The 17005-nt window shown below is 40.6% G+C and overlaps 1 protein-coding gene and 1 pseudogene across 1 annotated transcript; one reads left to right on the top strand and one right to left on the bottom strand.

Moving 5' to 3' along the window:
* The first annotated feature begins 219 nt into the window (after positions 1-219).
* LOC121605310 lies at positions 220-2614 on the top strand (annotated as a pseudogene).
* A 2953-nt stretch (positions 2615-5567) lies between these two features.
* Positions 5568-7853, bottom strand: LOC121605311 (piggyBac transposable element-derived protein 4-like). The gene is made up of 3 exons (XM_041935182.1): positions 6840-7853; positions 6357-6733; positions 5568-5574 (listed from the first exon to the last, which is right to left on the bottom strand). Exons 1-3 carry the CDS (start codon positions 7851-7853, stop codon positions 5568-5570), a joined length of 1398 nt encoding a protein of 465 aa, XP_041791116.1.
* Positions 7854-17005: the final 9152 nt, after the last annotated feature.

Raw genomic sequence — 17005 nt, forward strand, 5'->3', positions numbered from 1 at the left:
ATCTTTGTTTCGAACACTCTTGACTGATGTGCTGAGGTAAGCGTATTGTCCCATTTCCTGTTTCCAGTTGCTGCGTTAGTAGGTGATACTCCTGCTGCTCACACTCATCTGAGCTAACTGCGTTACTGCTCTTTTATCACAGCGGTTAATCTCCCGCTATATAAACTAATGTTAGTTCTGCTCAAGCACTCAAGGGTTATATGTCAAAACTTTAAAAAAATGAACACCACCACCGTGTCAGTACAAGATAGGAGAATTAAATGTGGATTAATATCAGATCTCTGTCCTCTAAAGCTGTATTAGTAAATGAGTTATTATCAGATCATAATATTGATTTATTTTGTCTGACTGAACCCTGGCTGTCTCATGATGAGTATTGTACTGCAAATTTCTCTTTGGAGATGAATAAATTATCTATCTATCTATCTATCTATCTATCTATCTATTTTAGTCTAAATGAAGCTTCTCCTCCGAGTCATACTAATACCTCGAGGCAGCGACAGAGGAGTTGGAGTTTTGACTCTAGCTTATTGATCAACCCTAGACCTAAACTCAATTATAACTCATTTGAAAGCCTTGTCCTTAATCTTTCAAACCAAACCTGGAAAACATCACAGCCAGTTTTATTTGTCAAAGTGTACCACCCTCCTGGTCCTTTATTCTGAATTTATATCTGAATTCTCAGAGTTTCTATCAGGGTTAGTCCTTAAAACAAACAAAATAATTATTGTAGGTGACTTTAATGTTCATGTGGACTGGACGTTGATAATCATAGCCTTACTACTGCATTTATCTCATTATTAGACTCAATTGGCTTCTGTCAGAGTGTTCGTGGACCTACTCACTATTTTCACCACACTCTCGACCTTGTTCTGACATATGGCATTGAAGTTAATAATTCATAACTAACACTTTAATAATTTCATCACAGAATCCTCTTTTGTCAGACCATCATTTGACTACTTTTGAATTCCAATTACCAGACTTCCCGCCATTCGGCAAAAATTCCTACACCAGATGCCTATCAGATAGTGCTATAGCTAAATTAAAGGACGTGATCTCATCAGCAACGACCAACTTCAGTGGGTACTGATTTATCTTCAAATACAGAAACCATAGCAGTAGTTGTTAAACTTGTTGTATTTTTTGACAGATTCTCTCCTGTCAAGCTTCATGAACTAATCTCAACAATATCCTCAAAATCATCAACCTCTATCTTGGATCCCATCCCGACCAAGCTGTTTAAAGATGTTTTACCCTTAATTGGATCTTCTGTATTAGACATGATCAACCTGTCTCTATCAACAGGCTATGTACCACAGTCCTTTAAAGTAGCTGTAATAAAACCTCTCCTCAAAAAGCCTACTCTTGGTCCAGGGGTTTTAGCCAACTACAGACCTGTATCTAACCTACCCTTTCTCTCTAAAATCCATGAGAAAGCAGTTGCTAGTCAGTTGTACAACTTTTTACAGAACAATAGTTTATTTGAGGATTTCCAGTCAGGAATTAGAGTGCACCATAGCACAGAGACAGCATTGGTCAAAATCACAAACGACCTTCTAATTGCATCAGACAAAGTCTTGTCTCTGTACTAGTCTTACTAGATCTTAGTGCTGCATTTGACACCATTGACCATGGTATCCTATTACAGAGACTGGAGCACCTCATTGGCATTACGCGAACTGCATTAAGCTGGTTTAAATCCTACTTTTCAGAACGATTTCAGTTCGTACAGGTTAATGATGACTTCTCTGTGTACACTAAAGCAAGTCACGGAGTTCCGCAGGGTTCTGTGCTTGGACCGATCCTATTCCATCTATATATGCTTCCTCTAGGTAATATAATCAGGAAACATTCCATAAATTTTCACTGTTATGCAGATGATACTCTGCTATATTTATCAATGAAGCCAGAGGAAACCAATCAATTTACTAAACTCCAAGTGTGTCTTAAGGAAATAAAGACCTGGATGACAATTTTTTGTAACTAAATTCAGACAAAACTGAAGTTATCATATTTGGGCCTAAACACCTTAGAAACTCACTGACTGATGAGATAGTAACTATGGATGGCATAGCGCTGGCCCCTAGTACAACCATAAGGAATCTGGGAGTCATCTTTGATCAGGATATGTCATTTAACTCCCACGTAAAACAAATTTCAAGGACTGCTTTTTCCCACCTACATAACATTGTAAAAATCAGACACCTCCTGTCTCAAAATGATGCAGAAAAACTAGTCCACACATTTGTTACTTCCAGGCTGGATTATTGCAATTCCTTACTATCAGGCTGCCCTAATTCGTTGCTAAATACTCTCCAGCTAATCCAGAATGCTGCAGCCCGTGTTCTGACAAAAAACAGGAAAAGAGACCATATTTTTCCGATATTAGCCTATCTTAATAGTACCCTATTACCCCAGTAGAAAATTGCGATCCCAGAATGCAGGCTTACTGATGGTTCCTAAAGTCTCTAAAACCAGAATGGGAGCCAGAGCCTTTAGTTATCAAGCTCCTCTCCTGTGGAACCATCTTCCAGCTATTGTCTGGGAGGCAGACACCCTCTCTACTTTTAAGAGCAGGCTTAAAACTTGCCTCTTTGATAAGATAAGATAAGATAAAACTTTATTCATCGCCAGCCGGGGAAATTAGCAGCATGTAATTGCAGTGGGAAGAAAAATAGCAGCAGAGATAGAGAATATACTGTATATATATAAACAAAACAATACAAGATAAAAAAAAGTAGACTATGTATATGTACATATTAAACAAGCAAAATGAAATTCGACTATATAAAAGAAAAAAATATGTTAAAAAATATATTTAAAAATATGTTAAAAAATATGTATTGCCCCAATAGCTGTGTGGAAAAAAACAAAACAATGTAGGCTGCCTTCAGATCTTCAAATTAAAGATAATAATAAATAGTGTTACTACTGTTGCACAGAAGAATAAAATATACAAAACAGTAAATGATATGTATTGCACAAAATGTAAAGGAAATACGTAATATTGCACAGAATTAAGGATATGAGCTTATGTTGTCATAAATGATGAGAGAAAAACAACAGGTTATTATCCAAACAACATCAACACAGTCTTTTGTTTAGTGATGCTGGAGTTGAATAATCTGACAGCTGATGGAATGAAGGATCTGCGGTAGCGTTCCTTCTTACACACTGAATGCAGCAGTCTGTTAATGAAGGAAAAGCTTACATTTAGGGCTGGCTCAGGCTTGCCTTGGACCAGCCCCTAGCTATGCTGCCATAGGATTAGGCTGCAGAGGGACTTCCAATGACACTCAAACCTCTGTTCTTCTCTCCCTCTCCATCTGTATGCGTTCCTGTCCTATCAAGGCATGTTACTGACTTGGCTTCTCCCCCGGGGTCTTTGTGCTTTCTCGTCTCGTAGGCAACCTTTATTGTTATTAGCTATGCTACTTTGCTGCTTATTAGATCATTAGTGCCGTACTATGTTCATATACTATCTGCTATGTTATGGGGGAACATTTTGAATAAAGATTAATCAGAAAGATCCCAAGGCAAGCGCAACAGACGCCCTTACGGGGAAAATCAATGTGTTGCAGGACAAAACAGTCAATTTGCTGAAAGATGTGAAAGATCTGGTGAAGGAAGAGGTGAAGAGTCTGAAGAAACTGATCAAGTAAAAAGATGACAAGATTGCGCTTCTGGAGCGGAGAGTCGACGACTTGGAACAATATACACGCATGGATAATGTGGTGATAAGTGGATTGAAAACCAAACACCACTCTTACGCACGAGTTGCCAGCAGGGAGTTAAGGGGAGAGGACGCTCAAATGCACGAGCTACAGACTCTTGAGGAACAGGTGATTCAGTTCTTTTACAGTAAACAAATAACCATTCAAAAGGAAAGTATATCAGCCTGTCATCTTTTACCAAAAAGAGCCTCAAACGGAGCATGCCAAACTAAGCCCAATATCATCATACGGTTTGCAAATCGGAAACACAAGACAGACCTTCTGAGACAAGGAAACAAGCTGAAAGAGACTCATGTCTACATAAATGAGCATCTAACGAAAAAGAATGCGGACATTGCTAGATGTGTTTATTGAGAAAAAAGAGAAAAATTAAATCAACGTGGACAAGAGACTGTAAGATCTGGATACGCACAAGGAAGATTGAAGTACTGGATAAATTCCAATGAGTCTGAATGGACAAATAGAAATATTTAAAGTGACAAGTTTGGCTCTGACATTTCAGACTTCATTCAGGAGTATTATGGACATCTTATCGGGAGTTTTGGGCAACAGAAATGAGTTTGGACAATGTGCGTAATGGTTGGACGACAGAGACCAGAGCTTTCTCCCGAGTGAGATTGGAGCACGGAGTGGTTTGGAGTAGCTGACCTGGCGTGAGTATTGGGAGTGGGCCTACGGACTTGATATGCTATTTGCCTTGTACAGCTTTATCATCCTGCCGGAGATGCTGGACTGTGGGGACATTGTGGAGGAACAATTGAGTGGAACTTTGGACACGTGTGAGTCCATTTTCAGTGCTTTTGGTATTTTTATTTAATTATGAGTTACTGTTTATTTTTTCACCAATGATGGAATGTGAAAGTGAAGAGCTAGTTGTAACAACTGGAGGAAAGGATATGACCACTCATATCATATTCATATCTAGATTTTAATTATGAAACATTTGATTACTCTGGAAAAAGAAAACACAACATGGACTGGGACTTTTATCCAGAAACATTTTTTTTTCATGCACAATGAATGTAGGTATTACAGTGAACAGCAATGCAGGGTAAAGGTTAAAATGGTAGGTGTATTCTCAATCTTACATATAAATAGCAGAAGCCTAATTGAAAATTTCTCAAAGGTCTATGACTTCCTGAGGATATTGAAAACTAAGTTTAGTGCTGTAACTGTTTCAGAAACTTGGCTGACTGATGAAATAGTAAAAGATTATGTATCAGATGTTTTATGTTAACCCTCGTATTGTCTTCCCATTTACTATGGGACCCAGTCTGGTTTGAGTGCTTGTAAAGCATGAAGTATAAAATAATCATCAAATTCTGTGTTGAACCTTTTTAGTCAACTTGTTTCCAACACATCAACATATATTTTACACTTATTTTTGTAATGTATGATATAATAGATGTAATTTATAAAAAGTTACACTTCATTTTTGATTAAAAAAAAAACAGAAATTCTGATTATTTTGACTATGGTTATGATCTGAGGCACATAAATTGATGTATTATCACAGACTGGCACATGTCAAAGTTTAGTCAGGACACTGTTTTGAAATAATGTAAAATTTTTTAATGGCAGCAAATAGTCACACCTGTTGTCCTCCCGGGTCAAAATTGACCCGGTGTGGTTTGACTGTTTATAAAGCATGAAGTATAAAATGATCACACATTTCTGTGTTGCACCTTTTTAGTCAACTTATTTCCAACCAATTACCACAAATTTTACATTCATTTTTGTATTGTATGGTATAATAGTCCTCATTTACATAAAATTATACGTCATTTTTGAGTTAAAAAAAGCAGAAATACTGAACTATTTTGAATATAGTTATGATCTGAGGCACATAAGTTGATGTATTATCACAGACTGGTATATGTCAAAGTTTAGTCAGGATAGTGTTTTGAAACAATGTAAATTTTCTGAATTGCAGCAAATAGTCACACCTGTTGTCCTCCCGGGTCAAAATTGACCCGGTGTGGTTTGACTGTTTATGAAGCATAAATTATAAAATAATCACACAATTCTGTGTTCCATATTTTTAGCCAATTTCAGTCTAACTCATGACCACAAATTTTTAACTTTTTTTTTTTACACTTCTTATTCTTTTTTATTATACTTCACTATACTTTTAATTATGGACAATATACCACATGTACATGAAATTATATTATATTATTGTATTATGTTTTCAAGCAAAATAAAAAAGGTTATTTTGGATAATCACTCACTGGTATATGTCAAACATTAGCCAGGATATTCCCAGGTCAAAACTGATACAATTGATACAAATAACAAATAAATGTGATTTCAAAAGTATAACATTTATTTTCAAAATTATTTTGAAATTCATATAATCACAGAAACTGTGTGTGCGTGTGTGTGTGTGTGTGTGTGTGCGTGCGTGTGCATGTGTGTGTCAGTGTGTGTGTGTCAACATGTAGGTAGGGGCACATCAAAATCATGAAATCAAGTACAACATTTATTTCTAAAACAATTATGAACTTCATATAAACAGAGAAAAACTGTGTGTCTGTGTGTGTGTGTGTGTGTTTTCATTTGCACGAATGGCAGTGTATGGTCATGATGCAATGTCTTTTGCAAATATATACACCGCACTTGTGGCACGTGGTGCTCGTTTTCTTGTCACCCACGCAGAATCGGCACCTCTTCCTTGCGGGTGATGGAAGAGGAGGAGCAGCTTTGTGAGGGGGAGCTGGTACAGTGGTCATTGCACCCTGCTGGACTTCCATTACCAAGCTGGCAGAGGCTGGTGTGCGGGGAAGTACCTGGCGTCGATTAATGAGTGGTGTCACAAGTTCTCTCCCAAGCTCCTCGAGGAACAGCCTCCTCTTGTGGCACTTCCCCTGATTCCAGGTTGGGTTGATCTCTCTCCACAGGATGAAGGAGTTGTATGCAGACACGTCAAGCATATTATAGAAAACCACCAGGGGCCAACGGGCTGTCATCCGTTTGCAGCTGTATACACTGGTGACCTGCAGCAAAAGTAATAAACAACAAATCATTCAAAATTTATTATTTGCTTATTTACACAAGCTTTGTATGAATATCAAGAAATATTACATGAAAAAAGTTCAATACCTTGTCGAGGTTGTCGACTCCCCCCTTGTTCTTGTTGTAGTCAAGGACGATCTGGGGCTTTTTTTCCTCCATGGAGCTAACTGCAGTGTCCCGATGCAGAGTGCTCATGAGAAGCACATTCCTTCTCTTTTTGGGGCAGTAGGAGACCAGAGCATGCGTGTCAGTAAACACGAACTGGGAAGAGAACTTTTCCCTCTCTCTTGTCGCCAGCAGTACAGGGGGAAGCTCTGGTCTGTTCTTCCTTACTGTTCCGACCATGGCCATCTTCCTCTTCAGCAGCTCCTGGCCAAGGGCATAGGAGGTGAAAAAATTATCGCAGGTGATGGTGTGTCCCCGAAGACCCTCCGTCACCTCGAGAACTACGCGCTGGCCCTGATTTTTCTCCGGCTGGCCATCCACAGGTTTGCCTGTGTACATTTGCATGTTCCAGGCGTAGCTGGTCTGGGCATCGCAGGCTACCCAGATTTTGATGCCGTATTTTCCTGGTTTACTTGGCATGTATTGCTTGAAAGCACAGCGACCTCTGAATGGGACCAGGCGCTCATCCACTGTTACATCAGTACCAGGATTGTACATGAGCGGCAGGCGACACAACCACTTATCCCACACCTCTCGGATGGCAGCAAGTTTGTCTCTTGCACGGCGTGTTGGTCTGGTGTCACGATCATCAAAACAAATTACCCTTGAGAGGATGTGAAATGTCTTCAGTTGCATGGTGGCACAAAAAATTGCCCTCCCAGATTGAGCATGCCATAGGCTAAACGTACTCTCTTTACTGGACTTGTAGACGCCAGCAAGAATAAGAAGACCCAAATATCCTTCTAGCTGAGTTTTGTCCATCTCGTCCCACTTGTCACCATACACACGACGCCCCTCCGTATTCGTCATTTGTAGTACCACCTCTTCAATTTCTTCTGACATAAACAAGTGAAATGTAGACTTTATGCTATCAGCACGAGAAATAGCATACCTTGTTGGCCCTCGGGGACTCCTCTCCCTCTCTGCACCCAACATACGCCTTCGGTCAGTTGGAGGAATGGAGGACCAGACTACATTTCCATTTTTGGATTGGAAATGATTTTCAGTGTCAGCAGGTTCCTCTTCATCAGATGATTCCTCCTCGTCAGTTGGAGCATAATCCTCATCATTTTCAGTGATGTTCTCTTCCTCTGACACTTCTTCCTCCTCTTCTGCAGGTTCTTCCTCATCTATCTCCTCCTCGACAGGGCTCCAAATGTGCTCAAGAGCCTGTGCTAATTTGTAGCTCCTCTTCATGGTGCTGTCTCAAAATGAAATGTGAAATGCTCTGAGGGAGCTGAGGCATATCAAAGGTGTGATGATTGCATTATTTGGAGGCATAATGCAAAGTAGTAACACCTGTTGCTTTGAAGCATGTGGCGCATCAAAGTGTGTGGTGCATCAAAAGTTGTCATGGAATCAAGTTTACAAATTAGTAACTTTGTGTGTGTGTGTGTGTGTGTTGTGTGTGTTGTGTGTGTGTGTGTGTGTGTGTTGTGTGTGTGCGCGCATGTGTGTGTGTTTATTGTACTGGAAAGCACAATAGTATGATCCATTATACCACTTATTGTGGCCGGGTCAAATTTGACCCGGGAAGATCACAGATGCTATAAATTTTAATAAAACAAACATAATTCAAAGTATATAGTCATAATTAATTTTACTTGCAAAGAGCATAGTATGGAACCATCCATGTCATTTTCAAGCAATTATATAAGAGAAAACCATAGTTATGATCTGCAAACACTTGAAAACGGGTCAAAATTGACCCGAAGACAACAGGAGGGTTATTAGGAAGAAAAAAAAGGGGTGGGGGTGTGGCCTTATATGTTGATGAGACCCTACAATGTAAACAAGTCAAAAACATGTCTAAAGAGATAGATGATAAATTGGAATTAGTAACGGTAGAAATTGAGATGGAGAAAACTAAAAACATAATCATAAGTTGTGTTTACAAAGCTCCTGCATGTGGAATAGAAATTCTTAAGGAACAAATGATTGAATTGTATGAAAAAATCAAGAAGACTGTATTCATATGTAGGGACTTCAACATTGATTTATTAAATCCACAGGGTCAAATGGGAACAAGTGATTTCATTAACACCATGTATAGCATTGGTTTATTCCCAAGGATCACTAAACCAAGTAGAATTACTAGGTCCAGTGCAACTCTCATAGATAATATTTACTCTAACATCATAGATGCAACTGTAGGGGGGTTGTTCATCCAAGACATTAGTGATCATTTACCAATTTCTATTACTTTTCACTGTAATCCCAAGGGAAATCCTGAAAAAAAACCTCAAATAACATCGAGACTGAGAAACCCAGTAACACTGGAGGCACTGAAAATGGATCTAATGAGACAAACCAGGGAATCTGTGTATGTTCCTGACGTAAATGAGGCTTATAATTCACTTTTAAGGATATTTAAAGATTGCTATGATAAAAATTGTCCCTTGAGAACATATAGTGATAGAAATAAAAATGAAAATAAGCCATGGATACCCAAAACACTAAAAAATGCAATTAAAAAGAAAAATACACTATATAGAGAATTTTTAAGAAGTAGAACAGAAAAAGCTGAAAGACCTTATAAACTATACAAAAATAAACTGCCAAATATAATTAGGTGAAGTAAGGATAATTATTATAGTAAATTAGTGGAAGAAAGCAGAAAAAACATCATAGAAACCTGGAAATTAATAAATAGCTTAAATAGAAAGAATAGTGGAAAAACTGTTTCTCCACAATCCATCTTAAAGGGTGATAATTATATTTACAATAAGGAAGATATTGCAAACAAATTTTATAGTTTCTTTGTCAATGTAGGACCAAATTTGGCAAGAGATATTGTACAACCAACTAGAAAATTCCCTCTGGGAAATTTTGAAAGGGACACGGGGTGTGTTCGAGCCGACAAAATTATCTACGTATTAAAGTTTGAATGAAGTCTCTAGGAGAAACTATGGCGAAGCAGCGGACAATTGAAAAAGGCTGCAATTTGAGAAAACGGCAGATATCAGAGGTAGTCAGTCCCTGATTAATGAATTGCTCTCAGCTGTGCCTGTGGGTTCAGCTCAGACAACTTGGGGGCGGTTAGAAGCAGGCAGGATGCAGAGAGCAGGCAGTATGCAGTGAGATTTGGGTTCTGCGCACCTCCTAAACAACCCCCCCTCGGGAGAGAACCGTACCTCCTATCAGAGTGTACTATAGATCATCGGACTCCCGAGAACTTCCTGAGTCCGAATATAATCTCGTTTTATTCCTGAGACAACAACTTTTCGTTTTATGGCGATCTAAAGACAGGAGGCATTTCTGCTTTGCTCCCAAAACAGCTCTGAATTTTAACATGGGTGTTAATGGGAGAGCAGGAGGGAGCTGGCTGCACAAAAAGTCTCACAATTTAAATTCAGTAAGTCTCTCGGGTTTTTTGAGGACATCACATGAAAGAGGACAAGTTTGTCTACAAAATGATCCCAAAATTATGCGTGTAAAGTGTAATTTGTGGCCGTAGCGACGAGAAAAAGAGAAGATTTTCAGATCATTTTTAGACTCTGTGCCACTCTAGCACGCACTCTAGCACGAACATTCCGCGCAATACACGCCCATTAAAATCTCAAAATTTCCCTCCAAACGATCACTGTCATTGAACAGTGACTGATCAAAAACTATAGGACCAATCAAAATGTGGATGAACACACCAATAGACCAGACTTGGGTCTACATTTTAAAGTTGAAATGAAGTCTCTCGGTGAATGTATGCCTGAGCTACAGATGTTTGAAAAACTCCAATTTCAATCTTGTTTTTTTCGCCCGTCCCATTCATTTCTTATGGGAAATTTATCGCAGTTTTTCGCGTCGAAAAGTAATAGCACACCGATCCCGAACAATACGCACGTTTTGATATATAATTTGCGAGGGTTTTCTCAAAGCTGCGGGGCGAGTTAAGGGACGAAAACTTGGAGGAAGATGAAAAATAATAACTAGAAAATTCCCCCTGGGAAATTTTGAAAGGGACACGGGGTGTGTTCGAGCCGACAAAATTATCTACATTTTAAAGTTTGAATGAAGTCTCTAGGAGAAACTATGGCGAAGCAGCGGACAATTGAAAAAGGCTGCAATGTGAGAAAACTGCAGATATCAGAGGTAGTCAGTCCCTGATTAATGAATTGCTCTCAGCTGTGTTTCTGTGGCTTTCTCCTTGTCTGTCTCTGTTGATCACCTCAGCTGTCTGTGTCTGCTTCTCTCCTCTGCTTCATGTCTCTGTTAACATGAATTAATGAACTGAATCAATAAACATGAATGGAGCTAATGCTAACGGAGCTAACAGAGCTAACACTAACGGAGCTAACAGCTAACCGCGCTAATAGAGCAAACGGCGCTAACGCTAACAGAGCTAACTGTGCTAACAGAGCTAACGGTGCTAACAGAGCTAACAGAGCTAACGGCGTTAACAAGGGGGCGGGGGGATGGGGTTTTCATTATGCATTTGTCTGTGTGTGTGTGTTTATGTATCTGTCATTGTGTGTGACTGCATATGTGTGTGTCTTCGTCTGTTTGTGTGCGTGTGTCTGCTTGAACTACACAAGCAGCCCAACCTGCTCCTACATAGAGATGTGTCTGGTATATGTGTGTCTGAATGTGTGTGTGTGTGTGTGTGTGCGTGCGTGTGTGCCTGTGTAACTTCTGCCCCACCTGCTGATAATTACCTCTGCACCTCTCCCACTGTTTACCTGTTCCTGTTCAGTTTTGACGTGCTGTTTTTAATCACTTTTTAGCTGTTGGTTAGCCCTTTTTGTGTGTGTGTTTGTGTGACTACTGTCTCAACCTTTTTGCGAAACTGCTTTCTGAAGCTGAGTTTAACTGTTTGTTGGACGGAGATTGTTTTCAAACAATGCCCTTGTTTTGACTGAGCTCGTTAAGATAATCACTCTCAGGCTGGTTGTCCTGCAGATGTGTGTGCGTGGGTTATTGACCGGTGTGTGTGTAAATGACAGTTGCACCTGTTAAACTCTTCCCTTGAAAAGCGGCTTTTTCGCTGTCGGTTTCTTCCGAACAACTTGCGATTGTGACAAAACCGTAGCTGCTATCAAAAAACCGATTACACTGTGAGATGCGGACAAGTCTGGGCCAGATGTACGTGTGTTTTATGTCCAGATATTCTTTAGAAAAATGACAAAATGGTCGACTTAAAAAGACTCTGCGACTCAGAGAACAGGAGTTTGTATTGTATGCAGTGAGATTTGGGTTCGGCGAACCTCCGGAACTAAATCCTCTGGTGAGAGAACCGTACCTCGTATCAGAGTGTACTATAGATCATCGGACTCCCGAGACCTTCCTGAGTCCGACCATCTCCTCGTTTTATTCCTGAGACAACAACTTTTCGTTTTATGGCGATCTAAAGACAGGAGGCATTTCTGCTTTGCTCACAAAACAGCTCTGAATTTTAACATGGGACTTAATGGGAGAGCAGGAGGGAGCTGGCTGCACAAAAAGCCTCACTATTTAAATTCAGTAAGTCTCTCGGCTTTTTCGAGGGCATCACACGAAAGAGGACAAGTTTGTCTACAAACTGATCCCAAAATTATGCGTGTAGAGTGTAATTTGTGGCCGTAGCGACGAGAAAAAGAGAAGATTTTCAGATCGTTTTTAGACTCTGTGCCACTCTAGCTGCACTCTAGCACGAACATTCCGCGCAATACACACCCATTATAATCTCAAAATTTCCCTCCAAACGATCACTGTCATTGAACAGTGACTGATCAAAAACTATAGGACCAATCAAAATGTGGATGAACACACCAATAGACCAGACTTGGGTCTACATTTTAAAGTTGAAATGAAGTCTCTCGGTGAATGTATGCCTGAGCTACAGATGTTTGAAAAACTCCAATTTCAATCTTGTTTTTTTCGCCCGTCCCATTCATTTCTTATGGGAAATTTATTGCAGTTTTTCGCGTCTTACGACGCGAAAAACTGCGATAAATTTGAGAAAAGTAATAGCACACCGATCCCGAACAATACGCACGTTTTGATATATAATTTGCGAGGGTTTTCTCAAAGCTGCGGGGCGAGTTAAGGGACGAAAACTTGGAGGAAGATGAAAAATAACTAGAAAATTCCCCCTGGGAAATTTTGAAAGGGACACGGGGTGTGTTCGAGCCGACAAAATTATCTACGTTTTAAAGTTTGAATGAAGTCTCTAGGACAAAGTATGGCCGAGCAGCGGACAATTGAAAAAGGCTGAAATTTGAGGAAATTTCCCCATTCATTTCTTATGGGAAATTTATCGCAGTTGTTCGCGTCTTACGTCGGCCTTCGATGGTCATAGCTCGAAAACCGTAAGAGATATCAAAATGTGCCGAGGGTCATTTGGAGCCGACAAAATTATCTACGTTTTAAAGTTTGAATGAAGTCTCTAGGAGAAACTATGGCGAAGCAGCGGACAATTGAAAAAGGCTGCAATGTGAGAAAACGGCAGATATCAGAGGCAGTCAGTCCCTGATTAATGAATTGCTCTCAGCTGTGTTTCTGTGGCTTTCTCCTTGTCTGTCTCTGTTGATCACCTCAGCTGTCTGTGTCTGCTTCTCTCCTCTGCTTCATGTCTCTGTTAACATGAATTAATGAACTGAATCAATAAACATGAATGGAGCTAATGCTAACGGAGCTAACAGAGCTAACACTAATGGAGCGAACAGCTAACGGTGCGAATAGAGCTAACGGCGCTAACGCAACCAGAGCTAACTGTGCTAACAGAGCTAATAGAGCTAGCGGCGTTAACAAGGGGGCGGGGGGATGGGGTTTTCATTATGCATTTGTCTGTGTGTGTGTGTTTATGTATCTGTCGTTGTGTGTGACTGCGTATGTGTGTGTCTTCGTCTGTTTCTGTGGCTTTCTCCTTGTCTGTCTCTGTTGATCACCTCAGCTGTCTGTGTCTGCTTCTCTCCTCTGCTTCATGTCTCTGTTAACATGAATTAATGAACTGAATCAATAAGCATGAATGGAGTTAATGCTAACAGAGCTAACACTAACGGAGCTAACACCTAACGGCGCGAATAGAGCTAACGGCGCTAACGCTAACAGAGCTAACTGTGCTAACAGAGCTAATAGAGCTAACGGTGTTAACAAGGGGGCGGGGGGATGGGGTTTTCATTATGCATTTGTCTGTGTATGTGTGTTTATGTATCTGTCATTGTGTGTGACTGCGTATGTGTGTGTCTTCGTCTGTTTGTGTGTGTGTGTCTGCTTGAACTACACAAGCAGCCCAACCAGCTCCTACATGGAGATGTGTATAGTATATATGTGTCTGAATGTGTGTGTGTGTGTGTGTGTGCGTGTGTGCCTGTGTAACTTCTGCCCCACCTGCTGATAATTACCTCTCTACCTCTCCCACTTTTTACCTGTTCCTGTTCAGTTTTGACGTGCTTGTTTTTAATCACTTTTTAGCTGTTGGTTAGCCCTGCTTGTGTGTGTGCATTTGTGTGACTACTGTCTCAACCTTTTTGGCAAAGCGCTTGGTGAAGCTGAGTTTAACTGTTTGTTGGATGGAGATTGTTTTCAAACAATGCCCTTGTTTTGACTGAGCTCGTTAAGATAATCATTCTCAGGCTTGTTGTCCTGCAGATGTGTGTGCGTGGGTTATTGACCGGTGTGTGTGTAAATGACAGTTGCACCTGTTAAACTCCTCCCTTGAAAAGCGGCTTTTTCGCTGTCGGTTTCTTCCGAACAGCTTGCGATTGTGTCAAAACCGTAGCTGCTATCAAAAAACCGATTACACTGTGAGATGCGGACAAGTCTGGGCCAGATGTACGTGTGTTTTATGTCCAGATATTCTTTAGAAAAATGACAAAATGGTCGACTTAAAAAGACTCTGCGACTCAGAGAACAGGAGTTTGTATTGTATGCAGTGAGATTTGGGTTCGGCGAACCTCCTGAACTAAATCCTCTGGTGAGAGAACCGTACCTCGTATCAGAGTGTACTATAGATCATCGGACTCCCGAGAACTTCCTGAGTCCGGCCATCTCCTCGTTTTATTCCTGACACAACAACTTTTCGTTTTATGGCGATCTAAAGACAGGAGGCATTTCTGCTTTGCTCACAAAACAGCTCTGAATTTTAACATGGGACTTAATGGGAGAACAGGAGGGCGCTGGCTGCACAAAACGTCTCACTATTTAAATTCAGTAAGTCTCTCGGCTTTTTCGAGGACATCACACGAAAGAGGACAAGTTTGTCTACAAACTGATCCCAAAATTATGCGTGTAGAGTGTAATTTGTGGCCGTAGCGACGAGAAAAAGAGAAGATTTTCAGATCGTTTTTAGACTCTGTGCCACTCTAGCACGCACTCTAGCACGAACATTCCGCGCAATACACACCCATTATAATCTCAAAATTTCCCGCCAAACGATCACTGTCATTGAACAGTGACTGATCAAAAACTATAGGACCAATCAAAATGTGGATGAACACACCAATAGACCAGACTTGGGTCTACATTTTAAAGTTGAAATGAAGTCTCTCGGTGAATGTATGCCTGAGCTACAGATGTTTGAAAAACTCCAATTTCAATCTTGTTTTTTTCGCCCGTCCCATTCATTTCTTATGGGAAATTTATCGCAGTTTTTCGCGTCTTACGACGCGAAAAACTGCGATAAATTTGAGAAAAGTAATAGCACACCGATCCCGAACAATACGCACGTTTTGATATATAATTTGCGAGGGTTTTCTCAAAGCTGCGGGGCGAGTTTGAGGACGAAAACTTGGAGGAAGATGAAAAATAATAAGAAGAAGAAGAAGAAGAAACGCGCGGGATAGTAATAAGTGACTCGGGGCTACGCCCCGAGTCACTGGCTCCTGCAGCAGAGCTGCAGGAGCCAGTGCCTCGGAGCGTGCCCCGTGTCCCTAATAACTAGAAAATTCCCCCTGGGAAATTTTGAAAGGGACACGGGGTGTGTTGGAGCCGACAAAATTATCTACGTTTTAAAGTTTGAATGAAGTCTCTAGGACAAAGTATGGCCGAGCAGCGGACAATTGAAAAAGGCTGAAATTTGAGGAAATTTCCCCATTCATTTCTTATGGGAAATTTATCGCAGTTGTTTGCGTCTTACGTCGGCCTTCGATGGTCATAGCTCGAAAACCGTAAGAGATATCAAAATGTGCCGAGGGTCATTTTGAGCCGACAAAATTATCTACATTTTAAAGTTTGAATGAAGTCTCTAGGAGAAACTATGGCGAAGCAGCGGACAATTGAAAAAGGCTGCAATGTGAGAAAACTGCAGATATCAGAGGTAGTCAGTCCCTGATTAATGAATTGCTCTCAGCTGTGTTTCTGTGGCTTTCTCCTTGTCTGTCTCTGTTGATCACCTCAGCTGTCTGTGTCTGCTTCTCTCCTCTGCTTCATGTCTCTGTTAACATGAATTAATGAACTGAATCAATAAACATGAATGGAGCTAATGCTAACGGAGCTAACAGAGCTAACACTAACGGAGCGAACAGCTAACGGTGCGAATAGAGCTAACGGCGCTAACACTAACAGAGCTAACTGTGCTAACAGAGCTAACGGTGCTAACAGAGCTAACAGAGCTAACGGCGTTAACAAGGGGGCGGGGGGATGGGGTTTTCATTATGCATTTGTCTGTGTGTGTGTGTTTATGTATCTGTCATTGTGTGTGTCTGCGTATGTGTGTGTCTTCGTCTGTTTGTGTGTGTGTGTGTGTCTGCTTGAACTACACAAGCAGCCCAACCAGCTCCTACATGGAGATGTGTCTGGTATATGTGTGTCTGAATGTGTGTGTGTGTGTGTGTGTTTGTGTGCGTGTGTAACTTCTGCCCCACCTGCTGATAATTACCTCTGCACCTCTCCCACTGTTTACCTGTTCCTGTTCAGTTTTGACGTGCTTGTTTTTAATCACTTTTTAGCTGTTGGTTAGCCCTGCTTGTGTGTGCGTTTGTGTGACTACTGTCTCAACCTTTTTGGCAAAGCGCTTGGTGAAGCTGAGTTTAACTGTTTGTTGGACAGAGATTGTTTTCAAACAATGCCCTTGTTTTGACTGAGCTCGTTAAGATAATCATTCTCAGGCTTGTTGTCCTGCAGATGTGTGTGCGTGGGTTATTGACCGGTGTGTGTGTAAATGACAGTTAATG

Source organism: Chelmon rostratus, chromosome 4, assembly GCF_017976325.1.
Source record: "Chelmon rostratus isolate fCheRos1 chromosome 4, fCheRos1.pri, whole genome shotgun sequence".
Taxonomy (NCBI): Eukaryota; Metazoa; Chordata; class Actinopteri; order Chaetodontiformes; family Chaetodontidae; genus Chelmon; species Chelmon rostratus.

Coding starts and splice junctions, on each gene's coding strand:
- LOC121605311 (XM_041935182.1), bottom strand. CDS start 7,853: ATGTTGGGTGCAGAGAGGGAGAGGAGTCCCCGAGGGCCAACAAGGTAT. Junction 6,734..6,839: donor GAGTCGACAACCTCGACAAG/GTATTGAACTTT, acceptor CTTTTGCTGCAG/GTCACCAGTGTATACAGCTG.